Source organism: Diabrotica undecimpunctata, chromosome 7 (genome assembly GCF_040954645.1).
Source record: "Diabrotica undecimpunctata isolate CICGRU chromosome 7, icDiaUnde3, whole genome shotgun sequence".
In the NCBI taxonomy this organism is placed as follows: Eukaryota; Metazoa; Arthropoda; class Insecta; order Coleoptera; family Chrysomelidae; genus Diabrotica; species Diabrotica undecimpunctata.
The window spans coordinates 25,539,578-25,566,779 of record NC_092809.1 but is presented as its reverse complement, the minus strand read 5'-3'; the positions used below and the strand labels follow the sequence as shown (position 1 = coordinate 25,566,779).

The following is a 27,202-nucleotide window of genomic DNA, read 5'->3' as shown; positions in this document are numbered from 1 at the left end:
TAAAATTAAATAAAGTAACTTTATTATTTAAATTTTAAACGAATTATACTATATTAAAATATTTCAATAAATTATTATGTTTGCTCCTAACGCCATCTGCTAACGTATTAACAAAGCATACGTTGTTTACTTCTAGATACTCGAGATATTAAATTAATAATAAAATATAAATAAATATCAATTGATAGTAAATTTAATTATTAATATAAACTAAATAAGGTGTTTAAAAAATAATTATTATATTTATATGTAATTATTTTAACACGAGAACTGTCGTAAAAATTTAAGCATTTAAATTTTGACAATAAAATATCTTTAACTAACTAATTACTTAGTTTAACAAGTTAACTGCCAAGCTATATTTTTAAATTAGTCCTATAGGCCAACCGAACTTTGACAATTATTACTGTTAAATATTTAACGTCATTGTTGTAATTTTTTTCAAAAGTAATTAATAACGAAAAAAATGTCAATATTTGACTGCCGGTCCGATGGGCCCGACGCGGCGTAAAAAGAGTTTGAAAGTCACTTCACGCCATGCCGGTCCATCTTCGCAGGTAGTAGACGGTAAAACTTTTCTAAATTGGAGGGATAAACGTAATGTGTTGATGCTGTCTACTTGCCATTCGATTGAAACTGAAAGTGTACAAAGAAAACAAGGAACTTCTGTAGTAAAACCAAAAATGGTTTTAGCTTACAATACAGGCAAAGCTGGAGTTGATTTATCAGATGTTATGACAGCATACTTCAGTCCACTACGTAAAACTGTTAAGTGGTACAGAAAAATAGCAATTGAGCTATTACTAAATACTTCAGTAGTGAATGGATACATTTTGTATGTGCAGGTTAATGGTAACAAAATAGGTGGGGTTGAATTTCGCAAAGAAATTGTAAAGTTTCTCTGTTGTAGCAGTTCAGCAAATCCCATCACTATGGTCACTCCGAAAAGAAAATGCCACGAGTTAAGTGAGATCCAGGGACATAAGCATAAAATACGAAGATACTGCAAATCGTGTTATGAAGCAAATATGAAAAATGAAGGTCGTATAGTAGCAAAGAATAAGACTAAAAAAGTTACTACACAGTGTAAAGAGTGTGAAGGAACACCATTCTTGTGTTTACAATGTTTTAATAAATTAGATACATGATACATAAATTACATAGATACATGAAATATAAAATGTAATGTTTTTGTAAACATATTTCAAAATAAAAATAAATTTTAAGCTTAATTTTTATATCATTTTTATAAAAAAAAAATGTTTACCATTGAAAATATCCCGTGCATAATGTTTGCACAGGCTGTGCCGGGCCATTACATACGTTTTATACACAGTTAGTTATGCCGGCAGCCTGGTAAGCTGCATTAAAAATAGGATTGTAGTGCCGGTCCCATCGGACCGATGTGGCGTGCTAAAACATTGTGGTGCCGGTCCCATGGGCCCGGCACGGCAGTTAACTTGTTAAAATAACTTTTAAACTAATTGATGGATCGAGCTGAAATTGTGGGAAATTGTTAAGCACAAGTACTCGCTTCAAGAGCAATCACAAACATATAAGTAAATTTTTACAAAAGTTATAAACAATTAAAAATGTTCCCTTATTTTGCTGTTTTTGTGGCAACAAATTAATATAAAAAAATTTATAACACGCTATTTTGAAGATTTTTCTATTTCTCGACAGATTTCTATCTTTCTTTTGATACTTAAACATAAACATTTTTGTTTATATTTAAGTATCAATAGAAATCTTTTTGATGTTAGGGGAAAATACGAAAAAATCACAATTTTTTGCACTAAATTGTTAATAATTAAAACAACCACGTCGAAATTTCTAAATAAAAAGCATAGGTTTTGCTTACTAATATACATTATGGGAAACACTCGTCAAATACGCTATTCAGATGTCCCGATGCGATTTTCTAAATCCCCCACTTAGAAACTGAAATTCCCCCAAATTTAAGCTCAAATCCCCCAAACTTAAAATTTTGTCGCATAATTACAATTTTTATAAATTTGAAAAGACTCTAGACTGGAACAGACTGTACTATAATTTTTTATACTATTTATACTAAAACAATAAATTAGAATAATTTTTCATATTAAAAAAATGAGTCTGCATCCAATGTGACTTTAATCTACAGCCGATATATGGAAATACATATTTGTAAAACGTACATGACCACACGACGGTGGTCTGTAGGACAAAATGATCTGTATTTCAAAACTAAAGGCCTATATTTTTGTAAAATATTTAGATAGGTACATTTTTTGTACAAAAAATCCCCCATCCATTTCAGCTTATAAAAATTCCCCCAGACCCTTTTAAATTACCCCAAAAATGGGGAGAAAATACCCCAATCTGGCAACTCTGCCTGAAAAACTTATTTCTCTGAACTATAACGGAACGAATTCAAAAGAGCTAATCCAAAATAATATAAACAGAAAATCAAATTGTAAACCAAAAAATAATAGTTAATTAGCTAATATTTGTTATCTAATTTATAATAGGTAGTTTCATTTTTGTAACGGAACGCGAAATGATAAGAGTGACACTGCAATACTGTAGAGCTATTTTCATTGAATATCACAGGTTTAAAATAAACATGGAGAATTCTTGTCAATACTGTATTTTTTATAATGCAGAATAACCACAATTATAAAATTAGAACTACATGCTTTATTTGAGGTTTCGCCTTCCAGCTCGTACGCTGTTTTCAAAATACAAATTTTTGAAAAATTAAAGAATCTATTTTGTATATGTTACGTTGGAAATGAATGTTTTCTTAATTTAATCTATCTGCCTCACGACAATATGACAAAATAGAATTGCTAAAATGATATTGTCATTATTTTTGAGGTGCATTGATTACACGAAACCTTGGAAATACCGGTCGGACAAATATTGCTAGTATTTGGTAGAATAAATACTATTAATCGTTAATAACATCACGCATTATATCATATTATCAAATTATAATAGTAACATGTGTTTGCCAACAATTTAATTGTAAACAATTATGAAAAATAAAAAGAACCTCATTAGTATCCCGATACACTAAGTATTTGGTTTATAGACAAGGTGAAAAGCTTGGGTTCGTTCGGAAAAATATTCCCATGAGATTTTTTGCTTAATCATTTTCATTAGATACCCCAAAATAAGGTTCAAAAGGTTGCTCAGGAGAAAAGTTGTTCAAAATTTTTTAAACAATTTTTTTTCAACAATCAATTTTTTCGGCCGGACAAATTTTTTTGAATTATTTGGATCGTTCTGAACAAAATAGGTCTCTTGTAATTTTTCTGTTAACATGATCGTTTTCGAGTTCTAAGCAATCTAAAACTGAAAAAAAAAACGCAAAATTACGATTTTCAAGGCTCAAAAAAACAAGAAAAAAACTATTATTTTTGAATTCACCAAGGACCTAACTTTAAGTTCAAGCCTTGTTCTATCATTTCCCGATAAGTATTTTGGCCTTATTTCATTTTAAAATATGTTTTTTAATTGTTACTAAAGTGCTTATGGCAGGACGGGCGCTCGGGTTGCGGCATGTATAAGAGAGAGAAACAAGATCTATAGCACAAATTTTGCTGGTTTGCATTAACAATTAAAAAACAATGTTTTAAAATAAAATCCAGAATGAAAGAAACTTTTTGTTTATTCTAAGGGACTTTCGGCCCTCGGTAATAATATAATCTTTCATTTTGCGTTTAAATTTTTCAAAAATTTTTATTAGTTTTCTCAGGATTCGAAAAAGTGAATGCATTTAAAAAGCATTGTCCCGAAAGTTTGCGCCTACGCTTTTAATGATTTCAAAAATAATAATTATGTACTATTTAAATGGGAATAAGCCACAAGTAAAGGTTAAAGTACGTTTATTGATGTTTTAATTTCCACTTCGGAAATCGCTTTCAAAATACAGACGTTAGTAAATTAAACAAATTTTGTTTTTTTGTTACTTAGTGAAAAATTCTAATACATCCAGGAAAGGTAGTGTGTTATTATATTCCTTTTCCATGGTAAATGATATTCTCTTCTTTATCGTTTATATCATTTAGGAATGTGTCCAATAATTCTGATCCATGACGCCATATTGAAGTTTTAATCTCTAAGAACGATACTGGATATGAGACTCAGGTGTATAGAAAACCAACACACACCAACAGATATTTAAGTTTCAAATCATGGGAATCATTAAATCCTTATACGATAGAGTCGAAATTACTTGTTCTAACGAAAATTTGTTCTTGGAGGAAAAACATGTTTTATTAAAAAATGATTATCCTTCATCGTTTATAAATAAGGAGTTTTCAACAATCGATCGAATAGAACAGAACAACTTAGAACGATATCCTACAGCATACACAAGGAATAATACGAGGAAAATAACAATACCATACATAAAAGGATTATCAGAAAAACTTAAAAGGATAGGAAATAAATTCAACATTTCAACAACATTCAAAACAACAAACACGTTGAGATCTATTTTGTCCAAAACCAAACCTAACAATGAACAAGAAAGGACAAAGAATTGCATTTATAAAATACCTTGTGAATGCGATCAGTTCTATTTAGGTGAAACATCAAGGCCATTAAATGTTAGAATAAGTGAACATCAATCTTACATTAAAAATTGAGAATTTGATAGATCTCAAATATGTAAACACGCATGGGATAATGAACATAGGGTTCAATGGAATGATTCAAATATAGTCCTAAAAGAAACAGATGGTAAAAAGAGAAAAATCAAAGAAGCGGCTCTAATTATGCTAAATGAGACCAATTGTGTCGCAAATTCCTCGACAGAATGTAGTAGGATCTGGTTACCCATATTGAAACAGGAAGTTAGTAAAAAGAAAATACCAGTATTAGTAAGTCAGTAACATATGGAGCATACATCATTTATATTTTTTAAATAACAAACATATAAAATCAGAATTTGGTGTTTATTGAAGGTAAACTAAATGCACGACCAAATACTTACCATGTCGGGATAGTATTATGAGGTTTTTTTCCTGGTTTTTCCCTCATAATTTACTATGGAATCACTAACAGGAGAATTTTACTGTCATCATGGCATGCATTTGTCTTTTTAAAGACGAATTACATGCTACGATCTTTTCTGATGGATATTCTCAAGTTAAAAATGATTTCATGTACTCGAATGAACTATCTTATAAGTAAAGTCGTCCCAGGAGCGCAACTCAACAATATTGACAGTATAATTTTAAAGTCGTCTACTTTAAAATGTATAATGTATGTCTGAATTGTCAATATAAATGAGTCAGATAAAATTAAATTATTAGAAGAATTTTTCACTAAGTAACAAAAAAACAAAATTTGTTTAATTTACTAATGTTTGTGTTTTGAGAACGATTTTCGAAGTGGAAATTGAAACGTCAATAAACGTACTTTAACCTTTAATTGCGGCTTATTCCCATTTAAATAGTAATTACTTTAAAATGCCACAAGAAAATAGCTTCAGAACAATTTCAAAAATAATATTTTTTACTTGTGTTTTTGAGCCATAAAAATCGTCATTTTGCGTTTTTTTCAGATTTTAAAATATTTATAACTTCAAAACGATCAACTTTAAAGAAAACTTATTACAGACTTTTGTTCATACTGACCCAAAAACTTTTCCCGGACCGAAAAAATTGATTGCTAAAATTTGTTTTAAAACTTTTCGCCTGGGCGACCTTTTGAAGCTTATTTTGGGGTATTTCATGAAAGTGATTATTCAAAAAAATCTCATGGGAATATTTTTCCGAACGAATCCGAGCTTTTCGCCTTGTCTATTAACACTAAGTTTATTATTACTAAATACATCAAATGGTATTTTGTGCTAAATTACTCAATCTCTAGCGAAAAAATAGTTTAATTTCAAAACTTGTTTTTGAAACAGGCTTCCGACTTACAAGGTGAAACATCTCATATGTGTAATTAATTGTGGTTAATTCTTATCATACATTAACTACAAAAGTAAAATGTCACTTAACTACAAAAGAAAATAGCTCCAGAACATTTTTATAATAGAGTTTATGCGATTTTTTTGGGTTTTGTCATATGTTTACTAATTTCGTTCTTGATAGGGACGAGAAAATTAACTTAACCAACAAATACAGTTTCACGTGTGCATCAATAACCTTGTGTCAAATGTTAAAAAAGTAAATAAGTGTTGATGTTGATAAACAAACGTTCACGTAATCGAAGCGGTTAACTGCCTGGTTTATTCGAGATGAGTCAAATACAACAAAATTTCTTCGAGAACAGAGGAACATTTGCCACCATACCATTAGTATAATGTAGTATCGTCAATTCAGAATCGTACTTTACTACTTGTTTCCTGGAATCGTTCAAAGAATATATCAAAAAAGCACGCAAAATATCGAATCAAAATCATTCAGACCTCATTTTGTACTAAATGAATTGGTGATATTGCTCCATAAAATATTTTTTCTCGAAAGTCCTCATCAGTTTTTCGATGTTTTCGATGTTAAGTGTGTTTAAAAACATATATTTTTAGTTTTCGAGTGATAAAATACATGCACAAGTTCATTAATGTTGAAAGTTGAAACGTTAATGAAGATTTTATTTTTATTATCCTGTTTATCGGGTATTCCCGCAAGGGAGTGAAAAACAACTTTAACTAATAATTGCGGCATTCACTACTGCTTCTTATTACCTTTTACATTTGATCTTTTAAGATTTTCTGCCTTCCCCATTTTTACTCTCTCCATGACACCGCTTATGTGTTTTTCATTCCGACGATAGAAGGGCACTGCTGGTTTGTTGTTTTATATTTTGAATTCGTTATATGAGCAGTCACTCTTGAAGCCTTATGATTAAAAATTCTATTTATTTTATCCCTCCTTACGTTAAACTTATTGAATTCAATATACCAACCAGCGTTATTCTTAAAGCGAAGCTTTTTAACCGACTTTCGGAATGTGAATCTAAATGAAGAAAAAATGAAACGACACAGAAGTTGTTCGTCATTGGCTGGTCAATATGAACTTTAATAAAGGTTCATAAACTTTAATGAATAAATTTTTTTTGTTTTATTTCATGGTATACAGCCAACTACAGGAATTTCATTTTCCTTATGGATTTTAATGAATAAGTTAATATAATAAAGTTTATACCGATTAACACACTCAAGAGCTACACATGTTGATGGAGATCTCCTAGTAATGACCAAAACTTAGAAGGCGTGGGTACCTATTTATATCTTGGCTCACTGGTCAAACACAACAATGTATCAGGAGCAATAAAAATACTCCCAAACAAATCCGTCCACAAAATCCGTCCATGGACAGAACATGTATCCAGGATATTATAATCAAATACACTCGCGATCATAAAATCCGGGTCACCTTGAAAATTTTAAGTTTCTTGGATATTTTTGCATCTGGTGCAGTAATAACCTTTTTTTTAGGCTAATGTATTTTTTATTTGTCATCAATGTTTGTTTTGAAAGAAAAAAAAAGGTTTTTTTATTGTTTTTATTGAAAAAACAGTAAACAAACCAAATTGTTGAAACAGACATATGAAAGAAAAAATGAAAAATACAGAACATGGTAAAACATCAATGGAATTTCAATGACTAATATCGTGTATTGCCTCCCCTTGCTCTAATAACCTCTTGCAGACGACGGGGCGTATTCTCAATTTTTCTCCGGATTACATGTTGTGGTCTGTTACTCCACTCTCTCACTAACAGATCCTTAAACTCCTGTGCGTTGTTAGGAGGAAGTCTATGGGTTTGAATACGTTTTTTTAAATCGTCCCAGAGATGTTTGATGGGATTCAGGTCCGGAGACCTAGCTGGCCAGGGTAACCTCGTAATTTTAACCTCGTCCAAGTATTGCATACTGATCCTGGCAACGTGCGGTCGCGCATTTCCTGCATAAAAACGGCATCTTCTCCAAGCCCTGCCATGGTGGGCATAACATTTTCTTCCAGAATCTCCGTAATGTACCTTCGTGCAGTTAAGGACCCATTTTCGATGAAGGGTAATTCTGTGCGGAAGTCAGAAGATACACCTCCCAAAGCCATGACCGAGCCTCCACCAAATGGCATTCTTGGAGCAATGCAAGCTTGTGAAAATCGTTCACCAGTTCTCCTCCAAACTCTTACACGTCCATTGGATCCAGTTAGGCAGAAACGGGATTCATCTGAGAATAACACTTTGCTCCAATCATTAATTCCCCAATGCGCGTATTGTCGAGCAAAAGCTAGTCGTGCAACTCGATGCGCCTGGCCAAGTGGCGGTCCTGTAGCCATTACCCGAGAAGATAGTCCAGAAGAACGAAGTCTTCTCCTGACTGTTGCAACGCTAACATTACAATTTCGTACTTCCTGTAGGCAATTTCTATGCATAACCGCAGTTGAGGTCCGGTTTCGTAAAGCCTGAAACACAAGGAAACGGTCATCTCGTACCGTGGTCGTTCTTCTTCGTCCAGAGCCAGGCCGTCCGGTTAGCAAACTCGTCTTCTGAAAGCGTTGAAGCACTCGTTGAACCGTAGAAAGGCTTACGCCAACAGTTCTTACCACTTGCCGTTGAGTGTGACCGCCTTCCACAAACGCAACAATGAGTGCTGTTTCAACAATAATCAAGGCATTTTTGGCATGAACTAAACAATAATAAATACTAATAATGGCACTAATAAACGTTTGTTTCTTGCGTTTGAACAGAAAGTCGAAGCACAAATGAGACATTTGAAACAAGCGACAGTTACAGGTACCGTTCATTTTGGGAAGTGTATAGTTTTCCGCGAAATCGGCATTATTGGAATTCTTTGTTACAAAGGAAACTGCTAAGCCGACAACAATTCTCAGAAACAGGCATTAGTTTGTATTTGTGTTATTATTATTTACGATAAAGCTCGGTAAAAATGAAATAACGGCGATTTTCAAGGTGACTCGGATTTTATGATCGCGAGTGTATAATAAAAAGAATCAAAACCAAGCAACCGGTACTTAGGTACGAGAAAAGGGGTAGACCAAATCTCATGTGATGTAAGATATTAAGAAAATCGGTAACTGGAAAACCCAAGCATAGAACACAACACTAAGGCGAAGAAAACTTGGTAGTGACCCTCTCAAAGCATCACTAATAACGGTGAAATTGTTGATAAAGTTTTAATGATTTATCAGATGTTAGCAGAATATTTACTCGTATATGATATTTAACGTCAAAACTTGCTCAAAGTATAAACGTCTTTTAACAACCCATAATACAACAGGGGGGGAAATCGATATAGAATATTACAACTAATCCTTAAAGGCAAAATAGAAGGCCGTAGAGGTGAACGAAAAAAAAAACAGGTTTCTTGTTTAAAAAGCATTCGAAAATGGACTAAGATATCAAATTAAGGACAATTATTCCATGTGGCAGCAGATCGAGAAGCTTTCGCAATGGTGAACGCCAAGGTCGGATAATTCTGGTATGGCACGTGAAGGAGAAAAAGGATTTTTCGTTAAAGCTATTATAATCGTTATATAAACTCATTAATTGTCACAATTTTAACTAGCTATAATATTACATGTGATGCAAAACCATTTATTTTATTTGAACCATTTTTTTCTAAAATGTATAAGAAACGTTTTAAAGAAAAAATAAAATATTTTTTTAGTGTTTATGATTGTTTAAAATAAATAAAGCAAAATCAGCTGTACCTCTTCACGGATTTGTCATCAGCTACCCCTCATATACCTTTTAGAACCTTCAAATATTTGTATAAAAGATTTTTACGCGAATTCCATGATTTTTTTACAGATAGACTGAATTATATTGCTCTGCATGTTCCTTCACTGGGTATGCATTTGAAAATTGTTGGATGTTCGGTATATTGCATCTCTATTTGGTGATCTTCTAGAGTAAGTAATATGAGTTGGCGTTAGCGATGTCTCTGTGTATTGTATTGGTAATTGCGGATTGTTAAGTATTTTTTTAAATTTTCTAAGTAAATCATGTTGGCGATGGAGATGCGGTGTGGGTTTATAGCTTTGTATTGGCAACAATTTTGTTGGTGTAATCTTGATCGTTGCAGATATTAGACGCATGGTTGTATTAAGCAGGGTATCTATATTATGAAGGCATGTATTGATTTATGTGAGCTCCATTGAAATATAGATGTTGTCCCACAGAGCTTCTGTATGCTGTTGTTGCGGGTTCTTAATTTGGCTGTCGTATTATCCAGATGTTTCTTAACCGAAAGTTCTGAATGACGCATAGGTATTTGGTGTCATAGTTGTTCTTGAACAGTTGGTTGTCAATGTACACCTTAAGTACTCTGTGAGCCATTTAGTTGTTTAAGTCAAAACAGCTAGCTTCGGTCTTATTGGGATTAGCTTTACGATTGTTTGACGTACTTAACCAACCTTTGAAGATCATCCTCATCAAGTAGAGTCCTGAGGGTGGCCGTTGTTTAAGGTTCTTTGTTTGCTTACTGTATTTCCCGTGTCATACGCAACCGATAAGACAACGAATCCTGCTTGTTTACCTGGTATTTTATAAAATAGCTTTGTAAAATTTTTATTAAAGATCAGTCATTCGAGGAGGTTGTAAGACCGCCCCTATAAAGCGCATTACAGAAACTGTTTGCCATCCAAGGCAGGTAACGAAACACACTACTGGAGGTTAACTTTTAGGCGGAAAGGACAAGGCATTCATGTCTTCTAGTACATAATACGCCGTTCTCTAGAAAGTGAATTACAGAAAGTTGATGCTGGAATATAAAAGTATTTTTCCGGTCGGCACGTAATTTAAAGACACAGTGGTATATATTTTCTACCAGCTAAGATAGATTGCGCCTACGTATTATATCTATTCCATCTTCAATTTTTTTTTTTCGATTTACCACTCATAAGACCAATATAAAGCGAACCACATCATAGTGTGCCTGGAGGACACAGGATAAAAGCTTAAGCAAAGGATAAAAAAAATAAAGTAAGATGTCACTCTCTATAAATTATTTTATGATTGTAAGAATACCCTAATCTGTTTCTAGAACTCAATGTCCGAAGAATGTATTTTAAGATGCAGGGAATGCATCTTCCAATATTTATAGAACAATAAATACAGCATCAACTATTCTCTCTAAAACGATGGATTTTAGTACTACAATCTTTACTTTTTACTGTTTCCAAATGTGAAACGTTTTACAAAGAACTATACAAACTATATTTACTATAAAAAGTCTTTTTTATATTATATTTAAGAAGGATACCCGTATAGACTAATATTTAAAATATCTTTAATTATCTCAAGAGATGTTCAATTTTAGCTACACATGTATGTGTAGGCGTAATAAATATAATAAAACAGATGTCCCCATTCGTGGAGTTCGAAGAAGTCCATTTAATTTTGGAATAATACACTAGGCACAATTCATCATAAATAAAATTACAGAGCTACAAAGATAAAAGTATAAGGTTCATTTTCAGAATTCAAAGACGAAAATCACGGTTATACACGAAAAGAATATCAAACAAGAGTACTCGTATCAAAAGCAACTCCAAAAAACTTGTGAAAATATCGGAAATTTTCTAAACTGAACAGCCAAAGGTCTTTGGTGAGAGGAAGGTCTTTATACCCACAAACAGAACCAACTTATGGTGTGAAGTATTATGCAGCGATGTCTTCTGAACAGAAAACTAGAACTTGAATACCATAGATTAACAAAATTATGTTTTTTTTGGCATAGGCAAGGTTTAAACATAATCAAACTTGGAAAGACGGTTTATTTACTATATGAAATATACATATTTATGAAATATAAAATGGCATCGTTCTACTCTTTGATTCCAGATTATCTGGCCTGATAATTGACGCAATATCATTTTGCAACGTTCTACAGTTGCTAGACAATTTAACATAATTTCATCAGAAATTACGGAATGTAAGTTTGTGTAATACCTTGATACAGATATCACCTATCTATACCGTACATCTATGAGTTTGCTTTTCGAATAAACTTTAGCGTTTCCTGTCAAGACTCTTTTTCTTGATTACTTTTCAGAAGTTTCTATCTATCTTGTAACGGCTTCCTTTTTCTTTTGTTTGCTTCGTACATTTATTCCTGATCCAATCTTGTCTCACGAGAAGCTATGGAATGGATGATCACTCTCGGCCCCGCATGTCGGAGAAGGTTAATCAAATCGCATATCTATGTGAGGATTGTGAGGTATGCGAGGATTCCGTATCTCATTTAGTAAACTCGCGACATAGCTTCTTGAGTAAAACTTTCGGCCTAAGCTGTTATACCATTGGTTCCACATCGGTAAGCACTTCCTCATCAGCTACCGACTTACCGATACGATATATACCAAGTAAATTTCCACGAACTAGTGTTTTCTTAATTCCTGCGGCAGTCCTGAAATTAGTTCAGTTATAGTAGGTCTACAACCTACAGCACTTACTCTCCACGATATCAGTCCTGATATTAGCGTGTGTCAGAGTTTGGTTTGTCCGCATCAAAGCGACCTTAGTCTCCGTTTAAGCCACGCGATCGAAGTTACTCATCAATATGTGTAAAAATATCGATATAGAAATATATTAATATTGGAATCGAATTAAACATAATTATTTACAGTAGAGTTGGTACGTCAATAATTATAAAAACAGCCAGAACCACAACGATAATACTAAAAACAGAAAAGGAAGTATGAAGATTGCTAAGACTAGACACACATGATCTGATAAATAACTAGTACAGTAGAACCCCGATTATCCGTGCGCGCTTTATCCGGGCGGTGGATTCTCCGTGCTGCATATTAAATTGATCATCCATGCGCGGATTATCCGTGGCTAACGGCCAGAGGTTGGTGGCGCCCATGAACGCTGAATAATGCACCGTGTAAACATTCATTTCGGGGAATCCCCAAGTTTTCTCGTATTTTCGTCAACTGCTGACCGGTTCGGCGGTTCGTTAGTTGAACGTAAACAGGCGCACAAAATGCAGCGTACGAGTGCTAATGAAAAGCGTAAACGCACTGTTTTAACTATTGAGCACAAAATGGAAATTTTGAAACAATTTGAAAATAAAATAAGTGTTGCTATGTTGGCTAAAACATATAATATTGGGAAACAAACAGTTCGTGACATTGTGAAGAAAAAATCCGAATTACAGAGCTTTGTAGCTAAAGCGGACAGTGCAAAAGCAATTTCTGACAGGAAATCTCTACAGGAAGGGTCTACGTTTCGAGAACTTGATGATGCTATGACCAAGTGGTTCTTGCAGAAAAGATCAATGGGGGTTCCAATATCAGGACCTATGTGTGCTAGGCAAGCTGAAAAGTTTCAAGAGCAGTTGAAAATTAAAGGCACCTTCTCGGCATCTTCTGGTTGGCTTTACAGATTTAAAAAACGTCATGGAATACGAGAATTAGCTGTTCAAGGGGAGAAATTAAGTGCTGATGATGTAGCTATGGTAGAATTTTACTACGATTTTGAAAATCTCATAACGGAGCACGATCTAAAACCTGAGCAAGTGTATAATGCAGACGAAACTGGGCTTTATTGGAAAGCAATGCCGAGAAGAACCCTTGTTGCAGGCTCAGAAACTAGTGCACCAGGTTAGCTTTAATTCTTTTTACGTATAAAGTATTTTTCAAAATAATTTTTTTTTAGGTTTTAAATCAAGCAAAGACCGTATAACAGTTTTATGCTGTGCTAATGCCTCAGGAACCCATAAGCTTAGGTTAGCCGTCATTGGAAAATCCAAAAATCCGAGGGCTTTTAAAAATATAAAAACACTGCCCGTTGATTATTATAATCAAAAGGCAGCTTGGATGGATCGTGTAATTTTTAAACAGTGGTTTTTCCAAAAATTTATACCTCAAGTTAGAAAATAAGAAAATAATCTTCCACCAAAGGCTGTATTGTTACTGGACAATGCGCCATCGCATCCTGATGTAGAGCAACTAAAGTCAGCAGATGGGAACATATTCGTAGCATATTTTCCTCCCAATGTAACATCTATTGCCCAGCCAATGGACCAAGGTGTTATCGAGGCCATGAAAAGGCTTTACAGCAAAGACCTTATGCTTCAACTGTTGGGAGAATGTGATATTGTGGGATTTTGGAAACGCCTAAATTTAAAAGAGGCAATTTATGCTGTAGCTCGGGCTTGGAGTGAAGTGAAAACGGATCATATTAAAAAATCATTTTATAAAATAATGACCTTAGAAGATATGGAAGATGAAGACGGTAATCACGTAAATGAAGGTGAGCTATCGGTCGAAAACATAGCATCTATAGCCTCACAAATCAAAGGTTTGGAAGAAACGAACAATAACGAAATACAGGAATGGATAGAATGTGATCGCCAAGAAACAGGGTATCAGATTATGAATGACGATTATCTTACAGAAAGTTCTGACACAAGTAGTGATGATGATGAGAATTGTGCTGACAATGATTGCGTCATTAAGACAAGTCATCGGGAAGCAAGGGATGCAGTAAATGTACTTATTCAATATTTTGAAGAACAGCCTGGAGCTGATGACATTCATGTACTTCAGCTTAAAAACATAAAGGAAACTATAAAGTGTAGAAGTTACGAAGCTCAAAAACAAACCAAAATTAGTGATTTTTTTAAATGATTTTTTTTAAATATGTAATGTTTATTCATAGCATATACATTATGTAGAAATAATAATATGTATGTACTTTTATTTTTTGTTACATGTATGTTGTATGTATCACGTTTCTGCTCTTCGTTTGGCACATGTATTTGTCTAAATAAATTATTAAAACAATAAATTGAGGTCTTTGGATTATCCGTGTTTTCGATTATCCGGCGAAGGCTCGGTCCGGGCTGGCCCGGATAGTCGAGGTTCTACTGTATTACCAATACAGAGACTAAGAAATATATTTAACAACAAATAATAAAACGAATTCAGATTTGTAAAATAGTCAAAAAAATATAGTTGAAAAAAAAAAAGAACAAAACGAAGTTTCTAAAAAGGCTCTACATAGCATCCAAATTTCCTCTAGTATGTGGGAAAAATCTTGCATAAGCAAAACTTTTCATTTTAGAAAGGTCAGATGCATGAAAATGATTTTTCTAATTTATTGTAAAACAATAATTACAAAATTTATTTCACATATTCTATTCTGTGGCGAAGCAACCTTAGCAAAGCATGGAATTTTTAATATACAAATGGCATAGATATTGGTGAGAATCCTTATAATATAAAGGAACTAAACATCAGAATCAACGTGGAGAAGCGCAGTACAGTGTAGGCCCCAGGTAAAATGATTTTAATATAAAAGTACAATAATTATGATTTTTTTCTTTTCAGACCTCCTACCAAAAAAAATATAAAAATTTCAAAAAAGGCTTCAACCAACAAAAAAAATTATAAAAATTACTAATAAAAAACCGACGAAAACCAACAAAAAAAGTTAACAGAACCAAAAAACCGGGCATGTAGGGCCCAAACCCCTGAGCACCAAGTCTCTGAACAGAGCAGAGACTTGAGGCCCAAGTAAGCAATTTTAGTTTCGCGGAGAAGTCACAAGAGGATAACAGGACTAAAGCGCCTAACGCTAGCTTGAATTTAAATCGGATAGGGTACCATGTTGGAGTTCTATTACCCAAGACTCCTACATGAAGAGCATTTGGCTGATAGTTGTGCCCCTATTGCGCAACAGAGTGCTATAGGGTGGAAAGGGATGGTCTGGAACATTGGAACGCGGTGAAGTACTAACTCAAGTCAATACACCTCGCTCCAATGAATTGTTACACCCGAACGTAATTCTAAAGGTCGCGGCATATTATCATGCACGTATATTTTCCAGTCCAGCAATCGGACTGCGCGTTCACATTTTCATACATAGAACGTTTCAGTTTTATGCGGTAAAGATGTGTTCTCGCTTTTCCAAATATTTTCTTTTTGATTTGCTTCTTAATAGCATTTAGCATTGTATTTATATAAAATTTCTTCACCGCGTACGAGTTCAATTAATTTTTCGAAATCCATTTTAACTTGTACTATCAAATTGTAAATATCAAACCAAAGAGTATTTTTAAAAAAAGAAGAGGTATCACTTCCGTGCAAAAGTCCTAATTGTTTATCACTTCCGTGTTTAATTGTCACAAAGCAATAAAACACATGCATAAATGACAAAATAGCCTCGAAAATTATTTTTTTTAAATACTCTGTATCAAAATCAAACAAATACCTAAATACAACCAGGGGAAAACGACGGGCTCCTAAATCACATTATCCGTACCAACAGGTTTCGACTCGTTCTGTAGCGGTCGCATCCGTAAAATATTGTTTTCGAATATACTGAACGGAAACGTAAGGTGTCTGATACGATACGTTCCTGACAGTGTGAACTTAAAACCATTTAAATTATATTTTTCGGTAACTAAACGCTACGGGCTGGAAACGCAACGTGCATGATAATATGCCACAACCTTAAGGGGTGAATATGTCTCACAGGCTGGGTTTAATTAAATTGCTTAAATAAAAACGATTGAGCAGAAACGGTTGGATAGGTGGTTATGGTGGATATTATCTCCGCTTTTTACAAAATGTACTAGGTACCGGATTAATAGGAACATTAAAATCATTGATTAAATTAGTTATTTTTGTGCGCGTAAAGATATATATTTGAAGATTAGATAACTTTTTAATTATTATATTTTCTGGGAGGTAGATACACTCTGGGCCAAAATTAACCGGCCACCTTAAAAATGGGTAATTTTTGATGTCTTATATCTCCTAAACCTGTTGTCCGATTTAAGTGATTTTTTAATATGTTATAGCCTTATTCCTTGATAATATTTTTATAATAATATTGTTGCTAAACAGGTAAATTTTCATTGCATACCGGGTATACGAATCAAACTGTGTTTTTTTCTTAAAGTTCGCATCACCCTGTGGAATATTCTAGCATTTGTAGAATACTGAAATTAAATCGTAACTATAGCCTCAGACTTTCTCAATATTTTGTTTTTTGATTAATTCGCTTATGTTGGATAATACAAAAGTTAGATGCTTTAACATCTAGACATGTTTGTTATCAATTTTTATCTCCGCGGAAGAGAAAAAATAATCTTTTTGAAAAAAAGTCATTTGTTACAGTAAAAATCCAATGAATAAAATCTTCGAAGAAAATTCAAATTAAGAATATTTTGGAAATCAAAGTCTAATTGAAAAAAAAATTGGGCATCAATAATGGGTGTTGCCGCCTCTATCCCTTAGGACTTCTTGGAGTCGGTTTGGCAATCCATTCATGATATCCTGGATATCAGATTGGGGAATATTGTGCCACTCCTCTATCGCAGCTGTCTTCAACTCTTCAAAGGATGCAGGGGCTGGTACTCTTGCTCTTACCCGTCTTTTGAGGTTGTCCCAGATATGCTCAATTGGGTTAAGATCGGGACTGTGTGCTGGCCATAGTAAAACTTGAATCCCGACCTCATTAAGGTACTCACGAGTAGATCTTGCTGTATGGCAACGTGCATTGTCAAGCATTAGTCTCAAGTTATTACCAATGAATGGTGCAATAGGCATGACATGGTCTTGGAGAACTTCTTGCACGTATACTTGGGCATTCACACTGCCTCTACCGAACACAACAAGATCAGTACGCGCTTCGTAAGAAATACCTCCCCAAATCATTATTGACACTCCTCGGTAAGTCATTGTTTCGGTTATAGCGCATGCAGCAAACTTTTCAATTTGACGCCTATAGATACGTTGGCGTCCATCTGGACCTTTTAGAGCTATTCTGCTCTCATCTGAGAACAGTATATTCTTCCATTCCGCCATGGTCCAGTTAGCATATTCTCGCGCAAAATGAAGTCTAGCCCTACGGTGTTGTGGGAGCAGTTGTGGTGCGCGAGTTGGACGAAAAGCCCTCAAGTTTATTTCTAATCGTTTGTCTACTCACACTAACGTTTCTTACCTCAAGAAGAGACCTACGAGCTTCAGGAGCGGCGCAAAAGCGATTTTTCAATACTTTAGTGACAATGAAGCGGTCATCTCGAACTGAAGTGCATCGTTTTCGGCCTTGACCTGGCCTGCGGTTGTACGATCCTGTCTCCCGAAATCGTCTGATGGCATCTTGTACCGTAGTTCTGGGTACATCGAGTATACCAGCGATATGACGTTGACTGTAACCAGCATCAACTAAAGCCACTGCCCTAGCAGCATCAGTTAGAACGAGTGGCATTTTTAAAATCACAAAGAATAAATAACCACTAAAATTTCAACTTAAACAATATTCGCTCACAATGATATAAAATTACAATTTTAATTCTTAATTTTATTTACAAATTGTTCAAGAATTGTTATTAACACGGAAACAGATTTGCAACGATGTCGTACAATGACTATATGTCAAAAATCCTTCGATGACACAAATTTAGGAAATAAACTGTCACAGGTAATGTAAACAAAAGAATAATAAAGGTGGTGGAGTTAATTTTGCTGGTGATTTAAATCGTCTGTATTGATGAAAAACATGGCTAGTTGTTAAACTACCTAACTTTTGTATTATCCAACATAAGCGAATGAATCAAAAAACAAAATGTTGAGAAAACATGAGGCTATAGTTAGGTATTAATTTCAATATTTTATAAATGCTAGAATATTCCACAGGGTGATGCAAACTTGAGAAAAAAAACACATTTTAATTCGTACACCCGGTATACAATGAAAATTTACCTGTTTAGCAACCATATTACTATAACGATGTTGTCAAGGAATAACTATAACATTTTAAAAATATCACTTAAATCGGACAACAGGTTTAGGAGATATAAGACATCAAAAATTACCCATTTTTAAGGTGGCCGATTAATTTTGGCCCAGAGTGCCCAAATGTAGTTAGAAATATTTTATTTGACGCTGTAGGTATCCATTGGAAGGCTCACTAAGTCCAAATCGCAAATAAAATGCTTATATCTAATTCTAATAGTTTCTTGCAAAAAAGTATTTCTTGCGTCATAGATGCACCAATTATATCAGTAGTATGTATCATAATCACAAGGTGCGATAACTAGATATTAGTTTATAAATTGATAACTCTCACATTTTTAAATGCAATAATTTATATATGAAATGTATATTGTAGTATGTTCTTGGTCAGAATACTAAATATTATTTTAGCCCTATTCAATGACTACATAAGATACTTTGGTTTTATTGAATGTCCTTTCTGGTTATTGAATTACTAGGTACGCCTATGTATCAATCAAGGTACTTTTTACTTGTAAGGGTAATAGATGAGTACTAAAAGTATAGTAAAAAAGTTATAAGTATGTTGTTTCTATTTGTCATGCAATATACTTCAGAAAAAATAAAAAGATAATATATTATCTAGTATTTTAGCTGTATAAAAAATGAATTAGGTAAGTAGGTAGGCAGAACCCACCTACTTAATTACAAAAGGACATTATATCTCCAAGCAAACAAAGAAACATTCATTATATGGTATCGAACAATAAAATTAATAAACGGATTAGGTAACATGACTATAGAAATGATTTTTGCAGCGAATCTTTTTTGAAATACACAAATATTTACAGAAAAATGAGCGAAAATCAACTTTTCAAGGAGTGGCAAGATGTTCGAAAAGTGGCAACGCTGCCGATCACGTCGATACACATACAACGTGTCAGATCAGAAATAACGGCAAAATCTATATTTTGCGTGAATAAATATCAGACAATGACATTCGTATTATTGAATGTATTATAAAGGCTATAATTGTAATTTTGCAATCAAAGAAAAACTAACGCAACAGCTTCGCTAACAAAAATAAACAAAAGAATAAAGCTTGGAGAGAGCGAGAAGTTGCGGACTTCGACCAATAGCATTAGCGCACATGCTAACGTCACGCGGATTCAGCCCGGGCAATGCCCCGCAAAGAAAACACCCCATTCTTTAAAATCTCGAAAAATAACAATATATACAGAATATTAACAATGAAAATAAACAGTAAAATAAATTTACTTTGACTTACCTCCTAACTTAAATAGAGGTTAGTCGAAGAAATATCTGGGATTGTCACTTTTTCACTTGTTTACGTTTATTAAGAATTATAACGAGAAGTAACTACAAAAGCGAAAAACCGTAGTAAAAAGTTCGTTTTCTTGTTAATAAGTATGTCGTGTCCTCTCTGTACTTTCTAGTTTCTACGGGAAGAGCATCACGTGCACTGGCTGCTTTATCGACCAATAAGATGCGCGAAGACCACCGTCGTGTGTTTTTCAGGGTTACACAAGAGTCTCTGATTTGAAATGATATTTAAAAATATTTACACACGACGGTGACCAAAGTTAAGGGTTTATGGAATTAAAAACAAGAAAAAAACATCACAAAGACACTCCAGCTCCAACGACGCCGAAAACAATGAATGGAAATTTTACGTGGATTATAAAGTGACAGGCGTACAAGCTGTTGTGGTGTGAGCTTATCGTATTCGTTTTGTTGTTCGATGATGGATAAATGAATCGTTTCAGTCGAGTATATTTCGATTGCATTGTTGGCACGTTACAGCAGCGATATGGAAAAGTCAGTGCAGTCGGTAGTAATAAAATTCATTAAAAAATAATTCAAAGAAATTATTATTAATGTTATTGAAATCTCTTAGCACTGTCATTAATTTAAGTGCTAAGAGATTTCATTATTCTTAGATTAATAGAGCTATAAATAAATTCATTCACACAGAAACGGGTATAAAACCTAGCATGTAACAAAAATTTATAAACTAATAGTTATTTATACAATTGTAATATACATTCACATTCACATTGAATTTAAGGATAAAATCCAGCATATAGATAACAAGAATTTATGAACTAAAAGTTCATTCATTTAGCAAATTCCTATGTGTCAACATAAGCATGTGTTGATATTCGCCGTCTCATTCGTCAAGAGGCTATTAAATATAATTTATTGCCTTAAGCCAGACAGATTCTCATGTTACAGATCCACACTTGCCAGCATGTTTAAATTCAAATTGTATCGTGTTGATTTTTAAGTTAATATATTGTGTTATATTTATGTTATAGTTATTGTTAAGTTATTTACTGGTCGTGTTATTTTTTAGAGTTTAGTTTAATTGTGATTTAATGATTAAATTTCAAGAAATTCTTACACTAATAGTTTCAAAAGTAAATATTTTTAAAAATCATATGATACATATCAGTACGGCCCTTTTTGGCTTTCACGTGCTTCTATTGACGATTGGGAATTTGTAAAATGAATACGGTTTAGTAGTTATTACATACATACAATTTTTTTTACATGTATGCAAAAACCAAAAAATATTTTATTTATATAGTACTAAGTGTAGGAAAATAAAAAGTGTAATTTAATAGTAGACAAAGGGGTCGTTGGGGTTTGTAATTTTTTCCACCAAAGATCTTTTGTGTATATCTTACATCTCCGTGTGTGACTTTCAGATAGGTTTTAGCGCCTGTTGTCTAGCCTCCTTTGATCGAGGTCTTGCTTCAACACATACTTAATAAATCTGCTCCAATAGCTGCAAGGAGTATTGCAGATTTTTTGAAGCTGTGAATGTGTCTTGCTTATGATTATCGAAACGTAGAAATTTTGCAAATTCATATGAGTTTTATCCTAAACCAACGTGTTATCACCAGCAGCTTAAATAATGTACTTTTTTACTAAAGCTGCTTCTTTTATGTCTTCGATGATAAATTTTTAAGGCTTATTTCCATTACAACAATTTTTGAAATGTTAAATAATAAGGGCCGAGTTAATTTTTTCATACAATACTGAGAGTACGCAGCTTATTTTAAAAATTTATAAAAGGCAACTCCCACCTCAAATCAATGCGACTATGGTTTATTATCATTCATTTCTTTGAAAAATATGCAAGAAGCACATTTTCTGTAAGATTTTCAATTTTTTGTCCAAACCCCACTCTTTCAAAGATTATATTATTTACGTGATTTACTATAAGGTAAATTGGTAAGCTAAGGCGATTTATTATAGATAATGACTTTAATGGTGCCGTATCTCACGCACTTCTGGGTATATTTGAGGCATTTATTGCGTTTATACTCACAATTTACAGTCATACTATTTAATTTCCAGAATTTTGTAACTAATTATATAATACATTTATTAAAAATAATATAAAATAAGCTTCTTCTTCTTCTTCCTTCTTATGTATAGTCTCCTAAGGCCCGTTTCTTCTTCGATATTATGCTCCTGCATTGTTTAAATTATCACACCATTTCTTCTTTGGTCGATATTTGGTTGTTTGGTTCTTCAATAGTCGAAGAAGTGTTGAAAGGGTCTTCCAACACTTCTTCGACTATTTGGTGATGTGTCTCATTTTATTCTCACTGTCCTAGCTTCTTCCATTCTGCTAATGTGTTCGTTTTATTCCTGTTTCCGCTTTGTTACTGCATGTACGAATGTACTTATGTCTTCTACAATATCTAACCTTCTTATGTTCTCGCTGCTCTCTCCACAAAGTAGGCTTTTTCCTGATATTCTTTGGAGTATTATCATCTTTGTCATTTCGTTTTGGATGTGTTGGTCTCGTCTCCGCTGTGTATGTCATTATAGGTCTAATTGCTGCTTTATAGATCCTTGCTTTTGTGCCTTAGGTGCTTATTCTTCTCCAGACTGTATCATTAAGAGATCCCACCGCTTTATTTGCTCTCAAGACTTGTTGTCCGACTTCTTTAATCTCCATAACTAGTTATATCTTTACCCTGCATTTTCTGCCTTATTATTTTCATGTGGATTTCGATTTAACGTAGTAGTGGGTACTTCGATGTTCACATACATTTGGTTTTTTCTGCTGAGATTATCATATTGTATTTTTTGCTTGTTGTATTGAAAATGTTCGTTAATCTTCGGAGATTAACTTCGGTCCGACGACTAGCGGACCGCAGTCTGCATAGAATATTATTTGGATCTCTCTGTTCCCCATTCTGTAACGATGACCTTGACGTACCGCTTGTATTATTTGGTCTATTAATATATAATAAAATTTGTATTTAGGTTCTCTATAAGACTAATTAGGAGAGTGTTTTAGTTTTAAACGTTTTTCTCTTGTGTTATATTTCAAATAAATTATTTTTTAGTTTATCTGAATTATCTTTTTCTAAAAACAATCGAAATCGGGAGATTTCTTACGTTTGAAATATGTTCAGGAAATTGCCCAAATCTGTGCCTTCTACAATTTTCAAAGCAAACGTATGATGAAAAAACAGACATTAAGAAACTACAATTTGCATTTCATAACACATCACTTTATCTAGGCAAAAACCATCTCGAGTATACGAAAATAAGAAAGGCAGTAAAGTTTTAATTTCAATACAGAGCACTACCATTCGCTTATACGTATTTCGCATACGCATACGGATCTTTTTGTAGCTAACACAAAAATATTCAAATACATGTTTATATAAGAAGTACGTTCTTTTAATCTGTGTAAATTTTAAAATTGAAATTCATTTAATAAATAATTATATTGGTACGTCACTGTAGTGCGAGTGTTATCAACAGTTGTATTCGTTGGATAGTATCGAAAGAATCATCCTTTCTATATCGATTGTAGCTGGAGGAACGAGTTGCAACCGTATTGTAAATTGTGGTGGAGGGGATAGCCACCGCGTGCCCTAAACTTGTGTGTGGTGCGTAGTTAAAATGCGCACTCGAAAATCGCATGAAACAAATGCAGCGGCATTGTCGAATCTTGCAAAAAAACTGGAAAATCACGTATTTTCTATTAAAACCACCTGCAAAATAGCAGTAATGATTTTCTCGTGGTTCTTAACAGCTTGGAACTCGTGCATCATTGAACGAATGGAAGAGATGGGATGTGGGCTTATAAATAAAGAGTGGATATTACAAACGTATGTTGTGTAAAAATTCAAAATGTCTATCTCCATGTTAGCAGTAAATTGTTACACAATTGGCTGACATCGGATTTTGTTTACAACAATTAGGAGCTTCTACATTAAAAGTATAAAATATTAGTTTTTAATAAAATTTAAATTATAAAAATTTATTAAAATTTAAAATATTTGATTAGGTATTTATTCTTTCAACTTCATCCAGGAACATACCACAAAATTAACTAACAATTAGATACAAACAATATATAATATATTCATAATAATTTACTATCCTTTCAACTGAATTGCTATAAAAATAAAATGGATTGGAATGACGTACATACAGAGTACCAGTGGCGGAGGAAGTCTAAATCCACTATATGTGTACTCAAATGTTCTAAATAATTTAGTAACACCAGCACAAGTTGCAAATAATTATCTTATTCTACCTGATCAGTCAAATATAGGAGTAGACCCAATATGGAATCAAGCTCAACACATGTAGTACCAGTTTATGCAGTACAAGCCTATATAATACCAGCCTATGCAGTTCCAGCCCCTGCACCACCAGCCCATGCAGCATCAGCCAATGCAGCACCAGTCAATGCAGCATCAGCCAATACAGCAGCAGTCAATCCAAAACCAGCAAATGCAATGAAATCGCAATAAGTACCCTCAGCAAATGCAAACAAATCTTACACAAACCAAGATACACTCATACCTAACCATCACAATCAGACCAATTCACCCCTTAATAAAAATAAACAGACAACTGGGATAGAAAACACAGTGTATCGAGAGTTCACTGACCATGAAATAACTGATGATGATTGTAACTATGTGCCGAATGACTTTCAGAAATTTGAATCGCGTAGACATAAACGAAAAAGATAAAAGGGTAGCCCAGAGAGTCTGAAAAAATCCGCACGTTTTCGAAATCAAATTATATATATTCAAGGATTCTACAGTATTCACTGCCTTCTCTCGCTCAACCGTTTCCATCTCTCTCTGTTGTCCCATTCTCCATCGTTTAGGCCTCTCTTACTCATGGCGTCGTCTACTTCGTTCCTCCAGGATTTTCAGTGTCGTCCTGTTTTCCTCCTTCATATGGGGCTCCATTCGGTTATTCTCTTTATCCATCTGCTGTCGCTAGTTCTTCTTACACGTCCATACCACTTTAGTCTTTTTTGTTCTATATATGTTAGTATGTCTGTTTCTATTGAAGTTCTTTGCTTTATTTCGTCTTTACTTCTCCTATCCATTCTTGTTACTCTGCAGCATCTTCGCAGGCATTCCATCTCTGTTGCTACTATCTTACTGCTGTTTTTCTTGTTTATGATCCAATTTTCAGCCCCATATATTATAATACTTCGTACTAATGTTTTATAAATCTGTGTTTTTGTCTTCATACTTAGGTGTCTATCCCACCATACTGAGTTAACTTGTCGGATTGCTGTTCTTGTTTGTCCTAATCTTTGTGTAATTTCTTCCTGTTGTTGCCTTTTTCGTGATTATTAACCCCAAGTATTTGAATTTATCCTTTCCTTTGATTGTTACGTTGTCATCAATATGTAGATCTTCTATGTGTTCTTCACTTGTAGATAGGTACTCTGTTTTCGCGAGGTTAATATCTAGGCCTAGGCCAGCCTTGGTATATTCTTCTTGTAGTTTCTTCATCATGTAGCTGAGATCGTCTTGGTCTTGTGCAATCACTACTTGATCGTCTGCAAAGCTTAACGTATATAGGTATTCGTTCCGTACCGGTACTCCCATGCCTTCGCATTTTCTTTTCCATATAGTCAAGGCTTTCTCTAAGCATATTTTGAATAGGGTTGGAGATGTGGAATAACCCTGCAGGAGCCCTTTTGTTGTGGTGAAGTCTCCTATGATTCTTGTTCCCATTTTAATGGACACTTTATTTTCTTTATACATAGCTTTTGTAGCCTCTATGAGTTTTGTCTGTATTTCTAATTTGTACATTGCCTCCCATAGTTCTGACCTTGGTACAGAGTCATACGCCTTTCTCAGGACCACAAATGCCAAATTCTCCGAAATCAAATTAACAAACATTGAAATTAAAAATATATTTCAACCCCTTACACAGATACAACAAAATAACTCTATAAACAGCGCTAACAAAGCTGAACAAAAAATAGATAAAATTCTACCATTTATTCTACATGGAGTAACTAAAGATGTCCAGGCACTGCTAAAACTCATTCGAGAAGGAACTACTATAACTAGCTTTTAACGTAAAACAAAATGAAAATCCAAGGAGCAGCGGCGAAAGATTACAAAACGATAAAATAAGTTCTTGACAAAAACAGAGTAGTTTGACATACGTATAAACTACTGGAGGAATAAACTTACCGAGTAGTCTTAAAAAACCTACACCACATTACAGACGTGACTGAATTCATATCCACACTAAAAGAAAAAGGTCACAATGTAAAGCAAATCCTGAATGTTTTAAATATGCAAACAGAAGCACCAACGGACTTTTTTTTATAGACCCAGAAAGAAAAGAAAATAACGAGGACATATGAAGGGCTCGGGTGTAAATAATGGTATCTGACAAAATTGTCGAAACTAAGTTATTGCATGAAAACAATGGTATATGCAGTTCTAAACAGGAATCTGTTGATATTTCGTTACTAGTTTAAAATATGGCGGTGTAAATAAGTTGCAAATGGCAGCTAAGTGACATCGAATTTGCGTAAATAATGGTATGTGTAAAACATGGCGTCTAACGATCAGCTGGATCAATGTTTTGTTGCCAAAAATAAAGATGTTTTAAGCGAAACTTTGCTAACAAATAGTGCCAGCCAGTTCTTTTCTCTGGCAGAAATCTAAGATAGCGATGTGAAATTCCATCCACGTCAGACCAGGATATAAATGAGGAAAATTTGACACGACAAACAACTGAAGTTACAAACACTGAAAAGAAAGGACAACAACGTAAACGTGGAAATAAAAAAAAACAAACCAAGGAAAAGAATAAAAGAAATAGTGGCGAAAGATATCTCAGCTATCGTGGTAAGGCCTATAGGACCAGACTGCTGTTGTAGAAATAAATGTTTTACACTTTTATCCGAAGATGAAGTAAAAAATATTTTTGAGAAATTTTGGAAACTGGGCAACTTTGATATCCAAAATGCATATATATTTGGCTGCATAGAGCTAAAACTTAAAGCTCGTAGTACTACTAAAAATACATCTCCAAGGCGAAGTCACACCGTGACGTATTACATAAGGTCCTCTATGACTGGTAAATTACAAATTTGTAAGAAGGCATTCTTAAGCATACATGGGTTACAAAACAATAGACGAAGAGTTAAGAATGTTGTAAA

At 33.8% G+C, this 27,202-nt stretch overlaps 2 protein-coding genes across 2 annotated transcripts in view; one reads left to right on the top strand and one right to left on the bottom strand.

Annotated features, from left to right (window-relative positions):
• Positions 1 to 20,441, bottom strand: part of LOC140445089 (uncharacterized) — a 96,709-nt gene extending 76,268 nt beyond the window's left edge. The window contains exon 1 of the mRNA XM_072536904.1: positions 19,994 to 20,441. The gene's annotated coding sequence lies outside the window, so the exon portion shown is untranslated. The remainder of the gene's footprint in view (positions 1 to 19,993) is intronic.
• On the top strand, positions 492 to 1,148 carry LOC140446316 (uncharacterized). The gene has a single exon (XM_072538858.1). The coding sequence runs from the start codon at positions 492 to 494 to the stop codon at positions 1,146 to 1,148; it is 657 nt and encodes a 218-aa protein (XP_072394959.1).
• Positions 20,442 to 27,202: the final 6,761 nt, after the last annotated feature.

What these genes read in the sequence shown, in the direction of transcription:
- LOC140446316 (XM_072538858.1), top strand. Translation starts at nt 492, where the DNA reads ATGGGCCCGACGCGGCGTAAAAAGAGTTTGAAAGTCACTTCACGCCAT.